Source organism: Melanostigma gelatinosum (assembly GCF_949748355.1).
Source record: "Melanostigma gelatinosum genome assembly, chromosome: 13".
In the NCBI taxonomy this organism is placed as follows: Eukaryota; Metazoa; Chordata; class Actinopteri; order Perciformes; family Zoarcidae; genus Melanostigma; species Melanostigma gelatinosum.
The window spans coordinates 1,222,328-1,247,276 of record NC_136646.1 but is presented as its reverse complement, the minus strand read 5'-3'; the positions used below and the strand labels follow the sequence as shown (position 1 = coordinate 1,247,276).

Below are 24,949 nucleotides of genomic sequence, written 5' to 3'. Positions count from 1 at the left end.
ATTTTCATGAAACAAAATTTCCCTGTGAGACTACAGAGCAGACAGATATACAAAAGCACTACATTTGAATGAACCTTTAGTCATAGTAATGTTTGGAGTTAGGAGAGGAGAGAGTCTCAGGTTTTACACGAATGCACTCACGAGTGCACGTGAATGCATTTGCACACTGAATTGGGTATAATTGTATATACGTGCAACTGTTTTGAGTGTGCTTGTGCAGCAGGATTTCATGTAGAATTTCAGCATACATTTTGGGACCGACTTGCAGTTTGGTAGTGGGTTTTTATAGAGTACTGGGTATAATGTTACCCGAGTAGATGAATCAAAGTGTTCCAGTCAAATTTACTGCTGTCTTTCTGGCACACAGAGATTTAAATCAAACAAAGAGCACACTTGTAACAGGAAGTGAGTCATTTTCTACAGTCTTGGCACCAGGTAATATGTGATGCACGCCGAGAGAAACAGCTCAATAACAAAACTAGAAGGGCGGGGCAGAGAAAAGAATAGGACCTGAAAACTTCATCAGCAACACCTTCTTAAGTTCCTCAGTGCCAGATGCATCATCCCGCCTCTTCACTCTTTTCCTTCATTCTTTCGTTATTTTCGTCTTTTTTTCTTTCTCCAACCCACATGCATGAAAGGAAATCTCTTCAGTTTGGCATTAGGTCACGGGAACAGAGGGGCAGGATTGGGTTAGCGCTGGGAGGAAGTAAAAACATTTGTAGAAGATTTAAGATGAACCTCAGCGGAGCGAGCGCATGATTGACAGTCATGGAGTAATGCTAGGAGCAACACAGCTAACTCAAAGAATAAGATCAGGAGCTGAGGTTATTTGGAGTTAAGTGTTTTGGGGCGAGTAGTTTCTTTCTCCAGCACTATTCCAGTACGTACGGTTAGAGAAGGGTGGAAAAGGTCGCAAAGGAAAATAAAAACATTGAGCAATATTTTTCTCTCCTTTTTATAATTCTTCAGTCGAATTTGCACCAATGCCAAAATCAGTAGTCCCCTGGCCAATGGTAACGAGGGAATTCCAGGCACAGTGTGCGTGAGTCAGTGCCAGCATTTGCCAAATTCACCCTGCCTGCCTCCCTTTAAATAGTCCAAGGAAATGTCCAAATGACCTTCTTACGACTCAGGCTTTCCTAAGTAGCACGCATCAACGCGTGACAGTGTGTTCAAAAATATACATAGCGACAAAACAGCAGGACTTTGGTGGTAGGGAAGCGTGCTTTTCATCTGTTTGGTTTTATTAGCGTAATGGTAAGGGAGCTGGATTCTGTCTGTGTCTGTGTTCCTCTATGTTGTGTCTTGGTTCTCAAAGCTTTGCCTGGCCTGGGCAGACCTTCAAAGGTTCACTGGACCTAAACGATTTGCCAGAGACGTACATCTGACCAGATCACTTCATCACACTTTAATAATCTATATCACAACACAATACAAATACAAACGGCAACTGCGGTTTCAGTAATACATTCTACATTACTAGAGTGCAGTCAAAGTACATACTGATGTTCCTACTCTGGGCAGTGATGGGCGCACACAAAAGCAGCCCTGCCCGAACAAACACCATGAAATAATAGTTTCTATTTTGAGGCACCGGATCTTTGGTCCACTTCAGTTCTGCCTAAATTTGTGCTTGAAACAATAACAATGAAGCGTGTTCAAACAAAAGCCTCATTCATACCAAGTGAAGCCCAGTTGAGCTGTCATTTAGTGAAATTTCAGCAGGATTCTAACTTTATCCTTTTACTGTGTATCTTCATTTTTGCACTGCGGGGGATACGAGGTGGTATGCATCTTGCTCAAAACCACTTTATGGTAATGATTTGTAAATAACCAAGACAATTAAATGAAGGGGAAAGTGATGGACTAGTTGGAGTGCCTCATAATCCTGCTCAGTGTTTAATTAAACAAAGTGTTTTATCAGTGGGCCACATTTGTGAGTGAGGCCCTTTTTTATGTGCAGCTCCAAAAACTATCTATAAATAGCGGGGGGGGGGGGGGGGGGGACCTTGGGCAGTTACTGAATCTGAAATCAGATATATCAGCAATTCACCTACATCAGTTCGGTCACCCGGGATATCCAAAAGTCCAAAAGAGGGAGGGAGGAGAGATATAAGGAAGTCAAGCAGAGAGGAGACAGATTCCAGCTCCTGGGGCTTTGAGTGCCGACTGCCAATCTACTTAAGATCAAGAATGCGTTAAAACAGCAGCTTTTCTGTGACAGACAGATGCAGTTCAACCTTCTGTACACCTGTAGATGTATCTTCCTTCTCTGATGTCACAATAATAACCACATTATCATTTTCATCATTCATTGCTTTGTAGTAGAGGATTTCATGGATTCATGTCAAATTCTGGCAGAGACCTCAGCAGCGCTCCTGAAAACATCTTTTCCCATCTGATTAGTGACAAGAGTAGCAGAAGCCCACTCCTTGCACTCCATCCCCTTTCTGCATTATTCCCATTATTTGTGTTCCCCCCTCTTCCTGTCCCCTGTCATATATTTTCCTCTCATCTCTAGCCTCTCTCTGCCTACTGGTCCCATGTGGGTGTGGCCTGTGTCTTGCTGTGGCTGCAGCAGGAGGACTACCTGATGTGTCGCTGTGCAGAACAGGACCAAGGGGTCTGCCGTAGAAAAGGGGCTCTGTGCTGCATCTGCAGATCGCCTTACACAACCACTTCCTATTTCCGACCCACTCCTCACAGGCAGCCCTGTGTGCCAAGGACGAAAAAAGCGCAAACAGAGGGGTTCAGTCCACCAAGGGGCTGAGCACAGGACCCTCTTCATCCTCTCCCCAATGCTCCTCCTTGCTTCTCCCCTACCAGCTTCAGGATGGCTTTATTTTATAATTCACAAATATTCCCCTTTCTCAGGCATTGAGATCAACTGGATGCTCATTCCCTCTCTTCAATGGTGCTTGACGGACAAGCTGTGTCAGTGCTGCCCCCAGACTGGGAGGAGAAACGTGCTGGTGTTAATTATTTGTAATATGTCCGTCTGTCTGGCAGAGCCACGCCTCTGGCATCTGTCTTGTTACATAAGAAGGGAAAGAGATGAGCAAGGGTAATAGACAAAAGGACATCTTTGAGCTGAGCAAACAAGTTATAAAGATGCTTCATAGGTAAATGAGTCATGTAGTTTCCTGTGTAAAAACTGTTACTGCATGAGAACCCTCACAGTCACAGTTAAAGGTGCAGAGGTGAATGGGTAAACAAAACAAAAAACCCTGTCTGAGGGGGAGGGGAGCAGGTGGGTTTGGGGGTTGGAGTCGTGTTGCTATTCCTGGAATGCACACTTTGTCCCATCTAGACCTGGCAACAGTGGGTAGCACAGGAGCTTGGGGATAGTGGACTAGCCAAGTGTGGAAAAGCCAAGTGTGCGCTGCACCACTACCATGCTGATGAATTATGCACACAGTATAAACAGTTTACGTGGAGTTCATGAGGCCGTGGAGACTCGTATTTATAATTCCTGCGCGGTAGCGATAACACATCGAATCGTATCGCTAATGAGGATCTTCATCGTGCAGCTACGGCGCAAACTCATCATTCTTCACCTGATACGTGTGTAGTACGTAACTTGTTGATTCTGGCTGTATCACCTGACATAGAAACTCCACCCCCCCCACACCCCCCCCCCCCCCACCCCTCCTACTGTCCCCTAAGCAACAGCCCATGAACAAGCTCATCAATTGTACAGGCCTGTTGGCTCTGCGGTTCCAGAACAAAGGGCAGGCGACTGAAGTGGGCGGCCCGAAACAATGTGGCTTGTAACAATGTGGCTTGTTACAATGTGGCTTGTTACAATGTGGCTTGTTACAATGTGGCTTGTAACAATGTGGCTTGTTACAATGTGGCTTGTTACAATGTGGCTTGTTACAATGTGGCTTGTAACAATGTGGCTTGTTACAATGTGGCTTGTTACAATGTGGCTTGTAACAATGTGGCTTGTTACAATGTGGCTTGTTACAATGTGGCTTGTAACAATGTGGCTTGTAACAATGTGGCTTGTAACAATGTGGTTTGTAACAATGTGGCTTGTAACAATGTGGCTTGTTACAATGTGGCTTGTTACAATGTGGCTTGTAACAATGTGGCTTGTTACAATGTGGCTTGTTACAATGTGGCTTGTAACAATGTGGCTTGTAACAATGTGGCTTGTTACAATGTGGCTTGTTACAATGTGGCTTGTTACAATGTGGCTTGTAACAATGTGGATTGTTACAATGTGGCTTGTGGCTTGTGTCCAGCAGATATTCCGGTCTGACATCATTATTGTTATGTAATTTATTAGGGTTTACATAAAGTGAGACACGATAGTTTCATTGAATGCATGCAGGCCTTTTTCATCGTCTGTCTCATCTGAATAAAAACATAAAGTGAGTCACATTGACCTTGTTTTCATTATTTCACAGCAACTCCTTCAAAGAGATTTCAAGCGGATGACACTTCACAAAGTGTCTTCGATGAGGACGATCACGCAGTACGAGACTATGATGTGCGAGTAGTTAAAAATAACACATGTGCTTTCAAGTTGCAGCGAAAATAACATCGGCAGTGTCAGTTTGCGAAAAAGAAACAGGACACTGAATCCTGGCAGGAACCCAAGAACAGATTCAAGGCTAAAACAGCTAAAACATGTTGAAGTTTGTTGACTGTTTTCTTGAACAAATTTAAACAGCTGAGAATTCATTCTTTGTCTGACGATGGCAACACTGACAGTAAATAAAACAAAAGAAGTAGAATATCTGCTGTCTGACCCTCTTATTGGCTCGTGGGATGAGAATATGTTTACATCAACAGTATTCATAAAGTGCATAATAACTAAAGTGCATGACCACAGCATTCGGTTACAGTGTATGTGCTCTGGCTGTTGGTTGAGTCTATTCAGATTTTGCCCGGAGACTTTCTATTGACGATGAACAGCAAAATCTGAAGCGTAGTACAGCAAAGGCTTGGCGGCTATAGCTGTTCAATGAGACAGGTGAGTTCTGCTGTAGTGTGTTCTATTAAAGCGAAGCAAACAAACAGAGCTGTGGAGGCAAACTGGTGACAAATACCTTCATCAACATCTGAAAAAGACTCCTCATTGAGAATGTCTTGCCCGGACTGTGTGATTTGAGTACACATACAGTGAAACATGCGCATGTTAATGAAAAACGACATCACATAGCACAGTCACAAGTGTACGGAAATCATGCAGGGTATCGACATTGCTTTTTTGTAATCAAATCGTGAAGTCACAGCAATGGTTTGCACGTATTAATCAATGCAATTTTAGTACTAAATGTGTGAAACATCGTAGAATGAAGCAGTCATTTGAGCATTCTTCACATACCTTCATCGTCGGACATGTCGAGGAACTCATTCATGGTCTCTGGGACATTGATTTTGTGTTTTTCTGATGCACTCTGTAAATGTGGAAAAAAGATGGACAACTGAAACATTCAGTTTTGCCAAAATAAATTATTTTTTTCTCAAACATATTACATTTTTCTGGATAAATCCCTGAAACTTTAAACCTGTTCCAGAAGGAAAATATGAGTTACAATGATGTAATCACCCTTGAGTAACTTAAAGAAGTTACTTCACTGTGCATGAAACAGTTACGACTAATACACTTTGCTGCTGATTGTGCAGAATCCTCTCAGTGACCTCTTTGTCCGTCTCTTCACTCACCCCCCCACTCTCACTCCTGTCACCTCGCCGTCATCCTTCTGCCTCTCCCGCCCCCACCCCCCTTCTCCCAGACACGTGTGTGGGACAGATCGCTGTTAGTGACCTGAGCTATTTGAGGAGAAACTTTAAGCTCCAATCTAAGCCCTCTTTCTCTCTTAATCAGGACAACTTCCCACATGTGACACAGCGTGACTATTTGCAGGTTTCATTCGATCACTGCATTTACAGTTTGTTGCCAGCTCAGTTCACTACAGCTGCTCAATAAGGAGCACTATAGTGGTTTTACATGTTTTAGTCCAACAGGGACAAATACTCCAGACCGTTTTCTAAAGCATATTCGAAGGTACTATTTATCACAGATCGTCCAAGTTTTAGTTTGTTTATTTTGCCATCTAACTCCTGATTGCAATGCTTTTTGGTGGTTGCTGAGATTGATTTTCTAATAGTTTCAAGTTGATTTTAATACAGTTTAGAAATGAATAAAAATCCGTTGCTGTCGGAAAAGTATAGGAAATCAATTAAAAAAGTGAACAACTTTAATATGTTTGAATGAGTAAATGTATGCAAAGTATGAGATGCGTTAATGTAATGAAACACGCATAACTGAGGATGCTGAATCCTCACTTTTAGGATGTTTTTATATTCGGTCTGGCTTTGCCTGGGTTCTAAAAATGTCAGGATCCAGGATCCCTGTCTGACCTGACGCCTCCCATGGCCACACCCTGGAGTGTCCTCAGCTGTGCACACTCAAGGGTGTGGCCATGGGAGGCGTCAGGTCAGACAGGGATCCTGGATCCTGACAGTACCCCCCCCTTAAGGTACGGATTCCAGACGTACAACCCGACACAAAAAAGGGCGGCCGGAGGGGGTCCGGAGGAGGGATGGCCCCCCAGCTAGAAGGCCGGCCAGGGTGGGCGGAGGGGGTCCGGAGGAGGGGTGACTGGTTCTGACCGGCCACGGGGCTGCAGAAGAGCCTCGGCCACAGGTGCTCCGGCGGACGGCCGGGTGGGCGGAAGGGCTCCGGACACGGGTGCTCCGGCGGACGGCCGGGCGGGCGGAAGGGCTCTGGAGAATAGGATGCTGGTGCAGCAGTGGCAGGTACTGGAGGTCTCTGCTGCCCCGCGACGGCAGCGGGCACGGGAGGTCTCTGCTGCCCCGCGACGGCAGCGGGAACGGGAGGTCGCTGCTGCTCAGAGACGGCAGCGGGCACTGCGGCGGCAGGAACTGGAGCTGGCGCTGCGGCGGCAGGAACTGGAGCGGGCTGCGGCGCTGAGGCGGCAGGAACTGGAGCGGGCTGCGGCGCTGAGGCGGCAGGAACTGGAGGTCGCTGCTGCTCCGGGACGGCAGCGGCGGGACCTGGAGGTCGCTGCTGCTCCGGGACGGCAGCGGCGGGACCTGGAGGTCGCTGCTGCTCCGGGACGGCAGCGGCGGGACCTGGAGGTCGCTGCTGCTCCGGGACGGCAGCGGCGGGACCTGGAGGTCGCTGCTGCTCCGGGACGGCAGCGGCCGGGACTGGAGGTCGCTGCTGCTCTGGGACAGCAGCGGCCGGGACTGGAGGTCGCTGCTGCTCTGGGACGGCAGCGGCCAGGACTGGAGGTCGCTGCTGCTCTGGGACGGCAGCTGCGGGAACTGGAGGTCGCTACTGCTCTGGGACGGCAGCTGCGGGAACTGGAGGTCGCTGCTGCTCTGGGACGGCAGCGGCCGGGACGGGAGGTCGCCGCGGTACGGAGACGGCGGCCGGGACTGGAGGTCGCTGCTGCTCTGGGATGGCAGCGGCCGGGACTGGAGGTCACCGCGGTACGGAGACGGCGGCGGCCGGGACTGGAGGTCGCCACGGTGGCGGCGGCGGCGGCGGCCGGGACTGGAGGTCGCTGCTGCACTGCGACGGCAGCGGCCGGAACTGGAGGTCGCTGCTGCTCTGGGACGGCAGCGGCCGGGACTGGAGATCGCTGCTGCTCTGGGATGGCAGTGGCCGGGACTGGAGGTCGCCGCAGTATGGAGACGGCGGAGGCCGGGACTGGAGGTCGCCGCGGTACGGAGACGGCGGCGGCCGGGACTCGAGGTCACTGCTGCACTGCGACGGCAGCGGCCTGGACTGGAGGTCGCTGCTGCTCTGCGACGGCCGGGACTGGAGGTCGCTGCGGTACGGAGACGGCGGCGGCCGGGACTGGGGAAAGCTGTGCCGCAGAGGCGGTAGGAACCGGAGCTGGCTGCGGCGAAGAGGTGACAGGAACAGGAGCTGGCTGCAATGCCGTCCGAATACGGGGAGCCGGAGTCGGCCGGGCCACCGAGTGTTCCGCTACACTTGCTTGGCTCCCTCTCCGGCTGAGAAGGTGCTTGGCCATATAATCCGAGTCCCCCAGAGGGTCAAAAACTCTTATCAGAGCCGCCACAAAGTCCACATAACCCACAGTATTCGGCCGATCAAAACTTAATGTTCTCACAGCCCAGTCCAAAGCCCTTCCCCGCAGTAATCCAACCACGTTGGCGACCTTGGACCCGTCCGAGGCAAACGTCTGAGGCCGACGGTCAAACACTCGTCGGCAAAGCAACAGGAAGCCATGGCACTTCCCCAGTGTTCCATCATAGGGAATTGGAGCCGGCACAGGGGATTCCCAGACCGGCGGAGCAAGGACTGGAGGGAATAGTGCAGGTGCTGGAACTGGTGGAGACCTGACTGTCCGGGCTAGTTCCTGCACGAAACAGCCAATTTTCAGCAGTGACACTTCTCACCTCCTCCAGCAGGCTGTTAGGGCCGTACAGTGTAGGAGACTCATTAGTGGGCCCTGAGTCTGGTGTGTCAGGCAGCAGGAGGTGATCAGCTGGAGTGTCCTCAGCTGTGCACACTCAAGGGTGTGGCCATGGGAGGCGTCAGGTCAGACAGGGATCCTGGATCCTGACAGGTTTGTACTTCTCTTCACTGATTTAGCTTCACAGAATAAACACACGTAGCTGCATTACGGTTAAAAGCTTCACAATGAGCTGCTGATGCTCATGTCAGTACTTTTACATGTTTTAAGTAAAGTAACGGCAGAGAAGTGTTACAGCTGACCTACCACAGCAGGAGAGGTGACGAACTTGGCGCAGGCATACATGGCTGGGAGCTGGAGAGAAAAAGAGTTTGAAGTCAGAGTTCTCACGCACAGGCGGACACTTGCAGAGACTGGTTCGAGGCTGTTTCAGGAACGTGCAACTACCGCGCCACAAAAAGCTGTCAGCTGTCAGGGGAGAGACGAGTTGTATATACATCTTATGTGATGACATTGTTGGTCTGCAATTCTTGATAAGCGTCATCTTAATGAAAAGATGTGAGCAATAAATCCACCTACTTCATAGTTTCACAGTCTGAAAGCACTGGAACTCACTAGCAGGCTTCAGCTCGGTGCCAGTCTGTTCTTCACTGACCTGCAGCTCTGACAGCTTGGGAAGTTACCGTAGGTTCACAGCACACACTGCTACCAATGCATGCAAGTCTTCCACGTGAAATAAATCCATTGCAAGGTTAAAAAACGAATCACTGGAGGAAATATCTGTGCAAAAGGTCAAGTCCAGCAACAACTGGATCGAGAACAGCAGTCCTGGCCTGTTGGCCTGGTCAGCTTTGTCAGAAAGGATAATCCAAACGCATCGACTACTGCAAAGGATCAGCTCTAGATAACCCGCTATATGTCCACACACACTGCACAACGGACGGCTTCAACGTTCCCCAACTGCGAGACGCCATAGCTGAAAGCTGGAGGACATTCCTCCTGGGGAAGTTGTGCTGCAACATGTGGGCGAACTGTAGCATTTCACAAAAAACGCAATCATGGTTCTATTCTCGCAAGTCCACGGTTAGCTCGCATGAACGAGGCACCTTTTCATACCAGTTAGGTCGACAGTCCTCGTAGAAGAAGGGGGGGGGGGTTAGCACAGCAGCTAAGCTAAGCTGCTAAGCTAACCAGTCTACAGACTTGAAGGTCAAAAAAGAGCCACAGACGGTCACACTGGGCCTATAACGCAGACACGGTGCACTCCCCCGTTACAATGAACCATAACCGTGCTGTAGTACAATGACCAGGGGCGCCATGACACCACAGGTCCCCCACGGGATGACGCGGTGGATTGGTTCAGAGCACGGTAGGCCCAGTGTCAGACATTTTACATCCAAGCGTCTAGTGAGCGGCGCGCTGATGGCGTGTGACCCGCTGCCTGCACCGGCAGTGACATGACAAGAACCGCGGCCGCCGGAACGAGCTGCTCATCACCTGTCGCAGAGACACACGGACGAACTGACTCAGAAGGCATTTAAAGGAACCAATTCAATGAATGGCCGACCTAGCTTGCTAGCTACCGAATGTTAGCAATGACAGCTAGCTTCGCAAGCACTTCCTGAGGACACACACGGTGAAGTTTAAAACGCGAGACGCAAATGCATCAACAACACGCACCACAGTGGGTGTGCATTCAGTGTCGGAGATATGAAAGGAAACATTACCGGTTTGTTTCGGCTTTCGGAGGGTCCGGATTACCAGCTTTCGCACACAGTAGCAGTCAGTGAATGTAGGACAAGACAAACTGTCACCTTGTGCTTTATAAGATCAGCGTCTACATCCTAAACGCCCATTGGTTAACGCCAACCCTCCTTCATTCATAATTGGCTTATCACCATGTGATATCCGTCACTCTAGCCTACTGAATAGAGCAGGGGTTCTTAACCTTTTTGACCTCGGGGCCCAACTTTTCAAGTACAAAGTGTCCCGGGGCCCACTCTGACTATATGCATCAAAAGTGTCAGACAACCTGTCGGTCATACAGAAACAGAGCAGTGGGCCTTTGGAGTCAGTAGAAATTTAAGATTTTTGTCCGCATAAAATAAAAAAGTATGGTTCAGTATAAATAACTACCGGTGGCTGTACCTGTACAGGTAAAGGACAGTATAGGGCTGTAACTACACTATCAGTGAACAACTGCCTCAAATTTTAAGAAGATTGGACAAAGTATGACCATTCTACAGTGTTTCTTCCATGAAGAGATCCAGGCAGAGCTCTAAAAGGACATTTGGAGACCCAAATGGACACATGGTAACCACATGATATTCTGACACACTAAAGGTGTTTCTCCCTTTATATTTTGATATTATATTATTTTCCTTTTATTTTTAGCCTTTGCAAATTGCAAAAACTATGTATATATGGTCGAAGACATGGTGTGTGAGTAGCGGACTTGCTGTGCGTAATGGCTGCGACCGCGCGCACGAACGAGAATGAGAATAGCTCAGTTACGCAAACGTTGGTTGACGGCTGGACGGATGGAAGAGGAGGATAAGGTTTGTACTATAAGTACTAGCGTTTTCTGAAGGCAGTAGCTCCATGGTAACATCCGCTAGCACGTTGTCGGGTCTGTAATGTGTCTTTTTCCGTCGAAATGCTGCAAGATACGACTTGCAGCGGTTATGGCGACTTTGGACAGTGTGTGTGTGGGCTCCTTTTGTGGAGAAACTATAAGAAATTAAAGAGAATCGATGATTTCTTTGCAAAGATGAGGATTTTGGGCATGCTGGGATACCAAACACGGACATGTTTTGTGACGTATTTGCGCAAACAAGCCGTAGGAACGGAAGGGGAGGGGATCGAGGATGCCGGTGTTGAACAGGCAAAACCCTTGTTAAATAAATGAGATGATACAATGTGATGATCACAAAGACATTTATTATCATGTGTATGTAAACCTGCATACACAACAAGAAGCCCAACAGACTTTCCCACGAGCGTTGGATGTTTCGTCGCTTGGTGTCGCTTTATTTTTGAAGGCTTCAGTGCTTCGTTTGATAGCATTAGCCCACATTCCACACACTGAGCCCTCGGCTCTGCCTCGTTGCCTCCGTTCACAAAGCCGTACTTAAGAAAGTCAGGGTTGTAGTTGCGCACACATTTAAACTTTTGGGGGGTATGGCACCACTGTCGTCTTCATTTTTTCTTTTTAATAACTTATCCATAACTTTCGCTACAGGCTAGCGGCTAGCTGAGTGTCTTCTTCTGCTTATTGCAGCTTGTTAAACAACTGACTGACGCATTACCCCCACCAGGTGGTGGGAAGCTGTATTGTAACTGAGCGTCTCATGGACAACAGTAATATCTCTGGTGTCTTCAATTGATAACCTATGCGGTCCCGCGGCCCTCGCGGCCCACAGGTGCAAAACTGAAAGTTTTTCGCGGCCCTCTAGCCTAGGTGGCGCCCTCTAGGTGGCCCATGATTGGGCCGCGGCCCTATGGTTAAGAATCACTGGAATAGAGCGCTGTTTAAGTACAATGTTTTTGATTGGTCACGAGGTTTATAAGGGCGGGACTAAAGGAAGAGAGCGCAGCAGAGAGCGCCAGAAGATAAGACGTCACATGGGCTGCTTTCAAGTTTAGTTTCCTGTCAAAGTAACCTACAGGAGCGAATCACAGGATATGATCGCTGCATGTGCAGCCTCTGAAGTGCAAGAAGTAGAAACTGTGTGACAAAACCTGAAAGCATGTACAGTGTAGCCAGCTTACCTATTAAAAGTGTGCTCATGGTGTTCTCTTTGATTCTGACTTATTACATTGATGCTGCGTTGCACCTTCAAGGATAAATCGGATTAGCTCTCATCAGGGTTTAGGTAAACTAAGTTTAAAGTGAATGAATTCAGAGTTAAGTTTAAGGCTCTGTTGCAAAAATCAAAACTCACGTCCATTTAATAAATCTATGTTTAAAACATAATCAAATGGGGTTTAATCAATATGGAGACGCTTGCTTACCCAAATTAATGGGAGCATGTACAGTGAAGCCAGCTTACACTATAAAACATTTTAAGCAGGTAAAACATAAAATTGTTAAATTCCCCTTCTGCCTTGAAAATGTAAAGTAAATGAGGTGAACCTGGACCTGCAGCTGGAGGCCCCTATGCACCAAAGCTGGTAGAAAGACAGCACGAGGCTGCTCCAGTGACCTTGCAGTAATGATTCTTTTCAGTGATGAAATTACAGAAAGTTATCACAGTAACCGGCAGATGGAGGGCGGCCACTGGTGAGCATTCATTCAGGGTTCGACCGCGTTGGATTTGGTGTGTGAACCCTGCGGGGAGATATGCTGACATGCTGATGTTTCTCTTGGAACATCATTTCATGAGTAAAGTGAAAACACAGCGTGTCATTCGAAGGCAAAAGATTCACATCAGAAGAACTCCTAAGTTCTCAAATCGACTGATGCCATGTGACAAACACATGACAAACAAAACGGACGTAGCTGTACATTCCTGTGAACAGCAGCAACAAAAACAAGTCTAATATGACCGACATCTTAACATTAAAAATCCAACCTGAGGAAAACATTGTCCCTCAACTTTGACTGTGTGAGCACCAAGCATGATGGTGTAAACACAGAGCCCACCTCCTCTCGTCCCACCGGAGTCCTGAGCTCTGTCCTGATGTCCACCTGAGTGCAGCTTGATCCGGGATGGACGATGGATCCAGGTCCCTGTGAAGATGTGGGCTCAACAGTCACTGATCTCCCGCTGCTTTCATCCATCTTATTGTTCTGCGACCGAACATCAGACAGCCAGCAGTAGGCTGGGTAGTGGAACGGCCTCTGGTCCTAGCTGGGTTAGCTTAGCTTCCATCTCGGCTCTCCTCCTGGGGCAGTTTTGTGGCGTTTGGTCTGATATAAGTTAATGTCAGTGAATTCCTGTATGGTGTTTCACAGTGTTAACGTATTTATCATAATGAGAAAAGGCGTACGTTAATACAAGAAAATGTTCTTGTTATTATGAAAATAACTTGATATTGGTGGCAGTAATATGCTGCTGTGTCCAGCTCATATGTGTGCGGTGCAGAGGAGCTCCCTCTTGTGTTCGCTGTCAGGTATTGCGATAACATTGTCAATTAAAGCTACACAATATCAGTTATTTCTTATCTTTTCCATTCCTTTCTTGTGGATTTCATGCTGAGACTGTTAAGTTGTTCACAGCCGATGTCGTCGAGAGCTGTGGATCTACAAGATGGCCGCCAGAGTGCATGTTACATCACCTGAGACGTGCACCTAGCACAGGATGCCCCTACCAGTGCGTTTCTACTGCGCAGCCATAATAAATGAGCAGGGAGTAGGGCGGGACACTGTTGAGGGATTAATAATGAATGAACCGAGACAGACAGAAAGACGGAAAAAGATCACTGGCATCTTTCTCACACACACACACACACACACACACACACACACACACACACACACACACACACACACACACACACACACACACACAACCATATACAAGCCCAGTTTCCATAACCGATCGAAATGCAATTTAAACCTGCTACACACTGCTGCTTGAAACAAAGTACTGTCAGATACCCAGTCACACCCACATTAATGGATCATATGTCACACCTGCGTTGAAATGATTTGCTGCTCAGCATTTAACTTATATTATTTTATTGCGTGTCAGGTAAAGTACCTGTCAGAAGATGAAATACCATTCAGTTAGGTTTGAGTAACAGATCCACAAGTTTAAAGGCTTGTCGGATCATAAACACTGCACAGCAGTTTGTAATACACAGAGAAAGGATTTAATCCTCCATCAAAGCCATGTAGACCATTCACAGTAAAAACAGATCAAAATTCCTTTCAAGGATTTTCATTCAAAATGTATAAAACCTGATTTTGTGGACTCTTGTGAATGCTTGAATGCCCCTGCAGAGCATTTGTGCGGGGGGGGGGGAAGTATATTTGAACAGACTTTGATATCGGTGGATTGACCAGACGGTTCAGTATCTTGGGTCGTAGTTAGCCTGCTGACAAAATGGGGGAATATTTGATCAATTTGATTTCTCAAAAGCAAATATTAAACAACAAATACTGTAACGACTGCCTCGACAACCAAATAAAGGAAAATATATGGCTTGAGAGAGACCATACGTTATATGTCGGTCGCAGAACAGGGCTAGCCACAACAGCTAGCATTAGCATCAAATTTGGGGTGCGATTATTTGATGTTTTGTGTGGTTAATGTTAGCCCCTTAGACATGCTGTCTGGATAGGTTTGTTTAATTGTTTGTGGACACGGGGACTATGAAGGAGGAAACTCATAGGATGTAGTCATGAAACCTGCAAAGGTTTACAGCTAACAGTTAGTTAGCTTAGCCCAAAGAAACAGCCAGCCTGGCTCTGTATGAAGGTGATTAACCGTTCTACTTTCTACCAGTAAATGGAATAAAGCAATGCAGATTAGTCGCACTGGAGCCGATGCGCATAGTTGTCATGCGTGAACTGTGCAGATTTGACTAAATTCCCGCACTGCATTTTGGGATTGCATTGGTGAAAAATGGCTTTAACTTCCTTGTTGGGGACCTTTGATCTCAGAAGAGCTACTGCGTCAATACATTCTCATTGAAACGCCTGAGTGATATCTTTGGTGTAAATGTATGAAAGGATGGTCTCACCTGTTACTATTGAGGAAATACATTCTCTAGGAGTCTCCAGGAGAAGATTTCATGTGAAGTAGGATGTTTTTCTCTATCTGACTATTGTCTGTTGCACTCATGTCCATTCTGATGTGCTCTGTAATACAATACTATCCCTTAACAGCATTGAACACGGAAAATCTGACTTTCTGTAAGCTCAACACCTCCATCCATCAATCAATCCCTCTTTTGCTCATCCCTTGTTACCGGCTAATTCATAAAACCACCCTTCCCTGCTAATTGTCTACCGGTTATAGGACCACAAGAGACACCGGGGAGCAAGACAGAGAGGGAGGGAGAGAGAGAGAGAGAGGTAGCGGTGTCATGGTATAATTATGTTAAGCCAAGTCACACATGAACTTGATAGAGCTTATTCTTAGCACAGGGAATGCAGGGGAAGTAACAGGAAGGAAGAGGAGGACTCCAGGTTATTTCAGTTCAAAGAGCATTTAACAACAACACTGATATAGTGGACTTTGTAAGGAAGACTGTAAAGTACAACCTGATCAGTCTCTGGCCTCTCATCCAGAGGCCTGCAGGTTCAGTCCATGTCACTGAGACTTCTGTTCTGTAGATGTGGGCACTGGGTTTTATTAGCCAGCAGTATGGCTCGAGGGATGGCAGTTTAATTCAGACTGAAATAACAAACAACTGTTGGATGGATGTCTTGAGATGTGTTCCAGGGAGTGTGTGTGTGTGTGTGTGTGTGGGAGAGAAAATAAGTAAGTGATGAAGAATGAAGCAGGCCTGAAGGTAAAAGTTATTATGATTTCTACAGAACTAGAAGCTGTGGAGAAGTTGCACAATAGAAAACATCAGCAGAGCCGCTGAGCTGCAGCTCGTCTTCAATGCTCACACAACCAGCACACAGCTCCCAGGGGCGGATAGACACAGGAGGGGCCTGATCGGTGGTGAGACAGACAGATTGAGTGTCATGCGTGAGGGGAAAATGGGCAGCAACACCGGCTGACACTGTAAATAGTTAATTAAATCTCATTTAATTGTTACAGTCTGGAGTGAGTTGAATTGATTTTGACACCTCTCGCACGATATGGATTCACTGCGTCCTGCCGATAAAGCAGCTGCTGAACTAAACGGAGACGGACAAAGAAAGAAAGAAGCAGACAGAAAGATGAACTGCAAATGAAATGCATGATCAGGATGTCATGTTGTAGCCAGTAGGGTGAGGTTCTGTCTCCTGTACAAGACAAATAAACAGCGGCAGGAGAAGAACTCAGATCTTACACTGAAGTAAAAGCAGCAATATCACTGTGTGGAAATACTCTTGTTACAAGTAAAAGTCCTCCATTCAAAATTCTCAAGTACCAAAAGTAAAAGTAGCATTCAGCATGAAGCATTCATGTGTAAGTATTTTCTTTAATGTTGCAGCGAGAGGTGAAGCTAATTGTAAAGAATGTTATCACCTTATCGTTTATTAGTTTATTGTGTTTTGGATTAAAAATCAAAATCTGCGAAGTAACAGATAAATGCAGTGGAGTAAAATGTACAGTATTTGCCTCCAGAATGTATAAATTAATCGGTTGACATACAAGAACCTCAACCTTGTACAGTCAGTGCTTGAATAAACAGACATCAGATATGTCTTTATATTCTCTTGTTTCAATGTCCCGACACTCTTTTCTCAAATAAATCCTGAAACTAAAGAAACTGCTCTGAATACAAGTGAAGAAAAGTATTTTGTTCAGAAGAATATACTGGGAAATACTCACTGTAAAGGGTCAAAACTCAGACTGCAGTGTAAAGTACAGCTGTACTGTTTTGTGAGACCAACACGAATCAGCTTGTAGCCTTGATGAAGCTCATCTATCATCCCGACATGAAGACAGGAGACTGTAATCAAGGAGTGCAATATAATATGTATTTTACAGTCACTGCTATATCAGTTCATCATCACCCATAAACAAACCACCTCCATGCAAACAACACTGAGACGTTCTTCAGAGAATTGTAAAAGTCACCTGAAATACATTGTAAAAGCAGACGAACAATGGTGTTTTGTGAGAAATGTCTTTCCCAAGTTTATAACCTCTGTCTCCACAATGTCTGGAGTCTCCACCCATCCTATGTGTGCAAGGTTAGGACATACGCAGCCCACACACTTTCAATCAAGCTCTTAACCCTGCACACACACACACGCGCACACATACACACACACACACATACACACTTCTACGGCTATCATTATGTTGTAATCAGTGGTCTTAGTGACACAGGGATAATGATTATATTTATGGTTTTCTTTTGATATCTTGCCTCAGGAGGTCAATGCCGTGTCATCATCTGCGGGAAGATGCGTCATTGTTCACAATCCTCTGTTTTTGGGAAGAGTGAAATGACATAAAAGCCTTTTTTATCAACATGACGTTTTTGTTTTTGTTTTTTTTGGTGTTTATGTATTTATTTGTCAAAGAAATGAGCTGATTTTAGATGATGTACAATGATTAACCACAGTCTGTACGTTTCTATTTACACTATGGCTGTGGCCCTGTTGCAACACTGTCACACGTGCCTCGAGAGGAATTGTTTGGAAAATGACAGCCACTCATTTGGACATGAAATATGACTTCACGAACACAGCCCTTTAGAAAACCTGTTCAGATAAGGCTGTGTGTGGACTTTTGTCACAGGCAGGGTTAACACTATTTAGTTCTCTGTAATAATGAGTGCTTCTTAACACAGATGTCGAGATACTCTGCAGACTGCGTGTAGTCGTTTTCCAGTCAGGTGCCATGTGTGTGGTGTGTGTGTGTCTGTGGATATGTTATGGCTGGACTTTTCACCTGATTACACACCAGCATTATGAGAACTTAGATGGTATATGCGGACCATGCTGAGGTCCTCATAAAACAAAGAGTGTAAACGCCGTTATAAGTGTCTAAATAACATACAATCTCTTTTTCGTGGAAAGTCCTTTTTTACCAGCAGCCCTGATTTCTGATCCTCATAAAACAAAGAGTGTAAACGCCTTATAAGTGTCTAAATAACATACATTCTCTTAATTCCACCTTTACCAGTTGACCTGATTTCTGTGTATCCCTGTGTATAGAACAGCGCCTGCTATCGGCTTGACCATGCTGGTGCAGTTTCATACACATTTTGATACACAAGTTAAATTTTCGCGGGCTGGTTTTACGTCGAGGTACGTCGGAGTGACGTAGGGTTTGAGGTGAGATATGATGGCATGCTTTGTGATTTTTAAGGGCAGTTGAGCCATGTGGTGTGCTAGCTAGCATTAGCGAACAAGATAACATTAGCTGACAGACGATGTAGCGAACAAGCTAACATTAGCTGACACACGATGTGGCTCAACACTGGCCTTAACAATGACAACTCACGAGCTAGCGAACGAGCGCAAACTAGCGTGTTAGCGAGCTAGCGAGCGAGTGTTTTATTATAAAGTCTAATGGCAGAGGGCAGGAATGTTTTTATGAATCTGTCCTTGTGACAGCGGAGCTGGATCAGTCTGTTGGAGAAAGTGCTCCGCTGTCTCTGCAGGAGCTGATGGAGAGGGTGGTCCGGGTTATCCACTATGGATAATAGTGCGATAGTGCGTTTACTCTGTGCCTGCAGAGAGGACAGTTAATCTTAGATGGTCTAATGATATTCTTAAAAAGTGAAGCAGTGTCAATTCAAAATATGAATGGAGCAGTTATGCGTTTTCTTCATATTTTATAAGATAAGATAGATAAGATAATCCTTTATTCGTCCCTCAGTGGGGAAATTACAGGATTACAGCAGCATTGCTCACAAGTAAATAAAATAAAAGATAAAAATCAAGTAATATAATAAACTAAACAGTAAAACAGTAATAAAATAAGACAGTAAAGAAGAGTATTAAATATACCAGCATATACAGAATATACAGACGGATCAGGTAAATACTTAAACGTATTGGATATTGCACGGATTAGATAAGATATTGCACCAGGTGAATGAATTAAAGTGTTCAGAGTGTTCAGAGTGTTCAAAGTGTTTGTGTTCAGTGTGTTAGTGGTCCACCGAGAGCAGTTTGTTGTGCAGCCTGACCGCAGCAGGGAGAAAGGACTTGCGGTACCTCTCCCTCAGACACCGGGGGTGAATCAGCCGGTGACTGAAGGAGCTGTGCAGAGTGTCCTGCATGGGGTGGGAGGCGTGGCTCATCAGGGATGAGAGCTTCTCCCACCACCTCCACAGTATCCAGTGGACACCCCACCATGCTGCTGGCCTTCCTCACCTTTATCCCAGTATATTACTGGTTTAAATGGCTATACAATGTTTTCTGAACATGCATGTTCTACAAATAAAGATGATAATCCTGACAACCATCTTCTTTGATAATTTCAGCAAAAAATATGCAACGGCGAAGACTCATAAATCCAAAGGATGATGCAAAATTCTACACTGACACTGGAGCGGACAAAGTGGGACTTGATGTCAAATACATCAATGCCTTCAAAGGTAAGTTGAATGTTTTGATTTTGTAATCATGATTTAAGTATGAATAAACTTAACGGATATTTTTCTGTGTATGAAATAGGTCGCGGCATCTTCACCTGTACTCTATTTGAAAAGGGAGAATTTCTCTTAGAATATAGAGGTGAACTGATAAGCAAGCAAGAATGTGAGCGGAGACAGATAATCTACCACCACAGCCTTAAGGTTTTCATGTTTGAGTTCCATTTTAATGGAAAACTATGGTGGTGCGTATTATGTCAATGCTTAGTCCAATCAAAATTAAACGACACATTGCCTTTATTTTATATATTTACTGTTGTGAAACTAATATTCACTTGTGTTTTTCTCGTGTTGATGCAGCAAGAGGATGGGTCGCTTGGAAGGCTTGTAAACGACGATAATCGAAACCCTAATGGCAAGATGAAGTACGTAACCATCAAAGGGAAGCCCCATCTGTGTTTGTTTGCAGCACGAGACATCAGTCAAGGAGAGGAGATCACCTATAATTATGGTGACTCAGACTGGCCGTGGAGATGCAAGGTAGTCCAAATTTTACTTTAACACAACTCGTGCATTCTTCTTGTGACGGTGCGTCTTGAGGCTCATACGTGACGTCATTCGTTGCGATCCTAAAGCTGCGTTCACACCAAACGTGATGCGAACGCACCTTGAGAACGTTCCTCAGACCGACATCTTCCACAACACTAACCTGCAGTTTGTATCCACTTCTCTGTAGCATTTGTTAGCTTGTCTTGCTTTAGTTTATCTATACTTTTCCCATATAAGAACTATGAAGGCAAAAACAGTCATAACTTCCACATAATGTTACACAAGAAGCACCCAGTCTTCAATAAATATAGATATGATAAGACCTTTTTTTCAGGGTCTTGATAAGGAAATGCCTCTGGAAATGTTTGGTGTCCAAAACATAGTTCTAGCAACAGTAGGATTGTTTCTCATTAAAACCCCAAATAGTGTCTGTAATGGTACATTACAGTTTCTCTCTGTTCATTGTCCTCCTTTTTTGCCTGCTACAGATGATAACTGAGAGTGAGCTGATTGAGACTGCTGAGAGTGAAGCGACTGACAAGATTGAGACCTCTGAGGATGGCCTGACTCAAACATGTCCACAACTTGATCCCCTCAACAGGGTTGGAAAGGTAAACTTAAGTTTAATTACATTATTTATGAAAAAACATGAAATCATGTTTCATTGGTGTGCGTGTGTGCAGTTGCCTCATATAGTGTATATGGAACAATTACAGTTCCTAAAAGAAAAATCTGATTCAGAAGGTCAATTGGAAAATGTAGGCAACTTAGTAGATGTCAATGTAAAACTGTCAGAAATAAATTATACTTCATTTTAACAGTGTCAAAATCATCGCCTGGTGTGCGCAACAATATCCTCCTTGGACAAGTGTGTTCATTGTGTGGGACCTGTATCCTCCTACAAGTGGATTGGCTATGAATGCAGAGGTGAGATATTTATTGAATTGGTACAGAGTTTGTCTTAGGGTATTGGGTCGGTATATTTGCTGTGTTCTAATGTACAAACCATTCAACAATGAAACACTGATGACAAATAATCCTTGGTTCACAACATAGGCTAATATATCAACTAGTTCTCAAAATTGTAGGATGTGTTATGATGAAGTTGAAGTAGTTAAGAGTGTGGGATATCATTCAGATTACTTAAAGGTGTTTTATTTTGCTTCATTGGCACTGACAAGATTTGTTATGTTTTAATGCTAGAGGTTTTTCTCCAATACACCTGTTATTACACTTACAAGTGCAAACATGGGCATCGATTATCTCTTTAAAAGGGAGACTTTTTGAATAAACATGTGGTATTGAAACTTGTACTGTATATTCAAAATGTCTTACAGGTTGTTCAGGAGTCTGGCATAAATCCTGCCTCAGAAGAATTACAAATGATAACTTCCAATACTCATCACAGGTGAGTTGGACACAGAAAACAGAGCACATATGGTTTGTTGAACTCTTAACTGTCTGTAGCTGTCCATCATCACGTGAAATCCTTTGTTTTCTTACCAGTTTCTGGATCAAATATCAGATGATGATGAGTGCATGTCCGATGAGGAATACATACCAGACTCAGAAACAGAAGATGATGATTCAGATGCAAGCATCCCCATTATGCCTAGTCAGTTGAAAGCCGAACAGATTCAAGTAAAACCAGTACTACCTGATGTTGGAACATCTTATGGGTCAGACACGAGCGTCCCAGTTGTGTCCAGTTCAGTAAAAGGTTTCCCACCTCTTGAAGATCACATGGTTTCCAATGCTGCTGAAACATCTGATTCATTGAATCCTACCAAAGACTCAACAAAGGAAAAGTGTGAAGTTGCGCTTCACGAACAACAAGTACCACATCTGACTATGACCAAAAAGAATTACTGTTATGTTTGTGGTAAGCCACAAAGCAAAATTTCCCGCCATTTGAAAACACACAAGACACATGCTGAAATTGTAAAAGCATTTTCCCTCCCTGAGCACTCAAAAGAGCGCAAGATATTAGTAGAAAAGATGAGGAATAAGGGAAATTTTAGACACAACACTGAAGTTTTACAAGATGGAACAGGACCACTGAAAGTGAAAAGAAAACCAAAGGCTAAAGCACTGGCTGGAAAGTTTATTCACTGTATGTACTGTCAAGGCATGTACATTCGTAAGGAACTTTGGAGACATGCCCGCAGATGTCCCTTTAAGCCAGAAAACAAAGATGAAGAACCTGGGAGAACCAAAGTACTGGCTTTGGCTGAAGCTCAAGAATCTGCACTCTGTCAGCAGATCTCAAGTGGAGTGTGGAGGATCCTTAGTGTCATGAAACAGGATGCGGTTGCCTCAGTTGTGCGAAATGACCTCACCATTATTAATTTAGCTCAGTCACTCTATAACAAACATGGACAAGATCCTACCAAGTATGAGTACATACGACAAAAGCTCCGTGAAGTGGGGCGTTTGTTGCTATGTCTGCGTGAAGACTTCTCTGTACATAACCTAGAGGAGGCTGTTAAACCTGCTAACTTCCAGAGGGTTGTGCAAGCTGTAAAGAAAGTTTCAGGTTTTGATGAAGAAAAACACTCATACGCAAGACCAAGCCTCGCGCTGAAATTGGGACATGCACTTCAGAAAATCTGTGACATTGTTCATTGTAGGGGCCTCATGGCAGAAGATGAAGAACTGATCGAGTCCACTGACATGTTCAAGAAGCTGTACACCACCAAGTGGTCTGAGATGGTGTCTCACAGTGCCCTGAACACACTGAGTGATGCAAAATATAACAAGCCATCAACATTACCCTTCACTGAAGATGTTCAGAGCCTTCATCGGCACCTCGAGAAGTCTGCAGAAACTGCCTTTTGCAACTTGGAGAAGGCCAGTACTCAGAACTATGCTCAACTTGCAAAGAGTACACTTACACAAATCATTGTGTTCAATCGAAGACGTGCTGGGGAGGTTTCAAAAATGCGCCTCAAAAGTTTCCATGAAAGAGACGATACAAAGCTTCATGAAGATGTTGCCATGGGGTTGTCGAAGACTGAACAGAGACTGTGCAACTATTTCAGCCGAATCGAAATCATGGGAAAAAGGGGCAGAAAGGTTGCAGTTCTGCTCACACCAAGCATGATGGATGCTCTGTCACTCCTTACCAGTAAAAGAACAGATTGTGGTGTTTGTGCCACAAATGTCTTCCTGTTTGCAATACCCAACTCGATGAGCCACTACAGGGGACAGGACTGTTTGCGTGTTTATGCAAGCGAGTGTGGAGCAAAGCACCCCGAGTACCTCAGATCGACACAGCTCAGGAAACATGTCGCCACACTCTCACAAGTCCTTAATTTGAAAAACAATGAACTTGATCAGGTTGCAGAGTTCATGGGTCACGACATCCGTGTTCACCGGGATTTCTACAGATTATCAGTTCCCACAACACAACTGGCCAAGATTTCCAAACTGCTTTTATCGATGGAGAAAGGGAATCTTTCCAGCATGCAGGGAAAATCACTGGATGAGCTTGAAGTGGACGGTTTGTAAAGAAATTAACACTTATAACACACCTGATACTGTTTTAAATTTTATATATGCTACCATATAATAAGCAAAAATATTTCCAACTTTGATTTGTTTTTAGTTTTTATGTGCAGCTATTCATGCGAGAACAACTAATACTATTTTCCAGATGAAATTGCATTCAGCGGCACTGAAGACGAGGACAGTGGGAGCGAATCCGATAACTGTGGCACAGCAGGCAGAGCATCAGAGTTTGGAACTAGCGAGCCTGTAGATGCTACATCTGACTCTACAATCACAGAGCAGGTCCATGACTTTGAAGATTCAGGTAGGTTCCCTCACTTTATACTTGTCGCTGTTCACCAAATGTTCTTTAAATTCAATTTGAAAATAAAGTATTGTGAAATTGTGTGTTTAGCAGGAACAGTGCCATCAGTGTCGTCCACAGTAACTGAGACTGCCCCTCTCTCTGAAGGTAAGCCAAGTTTGATGGTAGAGCACCTTTTAAAGTAGTTACATTAGACACAAAAAGGCATTGATGCAAGGTATAGAAGAAAGAAAAGGCAAAATAAGAAGATACGATTTAAAAAGAGTGAGGAGCGCCCAAGTAGTTCACGCTAAAGTTCACTTTCAACAAAAATGCAAAATAAATATTTAAAAAAGTGGTATGAATATATATATATATATATATATATATATATATATATATATATATATATATATATATATCTATATCCCTTAATTCATTGAAGATAGGATTGAAGATTGTGCTCAATATAACAAATACCAGATCTGTTAAAAAATGTAGCATTATTTATAAACTAAAACATAACATGACCGTAGTGAATTTCATTCTACCCCTTTCAGGCACACATGAATGAGTGTACTACACTCATTGGACCCATTTAAATGTTTCACCCTGATTTTCACTGTGACCAGAGACTCCTGGTCTGGTAAGAAAATTGCAGGCTTGACTAATCCTATTTAAAATATGTTGTAGTCCATACATATTTATACAGTAACCGACTGACTCACTTTTTATTGTTTTGTCTCGACTCTTGGAAATAGCTTTAAGCGGGTTTTAGTAATAGTATTAAGGTTTATCAGAAGCCATAACATTCACAATGGCTAATAATACTTTATGGAAGGATTTGGAGAAGGAAGTTATCACGGCAACAAACCATTATCATTCATGTACAAAACACATTAATCTCATGCAAGGAGGCCGATGCATTTTACCAAATTTCGCTGCTTTCGATCTGCAGTCTCAGGACAGACACAAACCGTTAAGTACAAAACGTTGTAGTAAATAGCTA

General features: G+C 44.7%; 2 protein-coding genes across 2 annotated transcripts in view; both read left to right on the top strand.

Moving 5' to 3' along the window:
- LOC306787300 (EF-hand domain-containing protein 1-like) overlaps nt 1-23,340 on the top strand; it is a gene marked incomplete at both ends in the record, with an annotated part of 58,742 nt that extends 35,402 nt beyond the window's left edge. Inside the window, 2 exons of the mRNA XM_079282415.1 lie at nt 22,778-23,001; nt 23,276-23,340. Of these exons, the coding sequence (XP_079138541.1) occupies nt 22,778-23,001; nt 23,276-23,340 (289 nt within the window). The remainder of the gene's footprint in view (nt 1-22,777; nt 23,002-23,275) is intronic.
- LOC306787313 (apoptosis regulator BAX-like) overlaps nt 1-24,949 on the top strand; it is a gene marked incomplete at both ends in the record, with an annotated part of 127,157 nt that overhangs the window by 64,517 nt on the left and 37,691 nt on the right. The gene's annotated exons all lie outside the window — the stretch shown is intronic.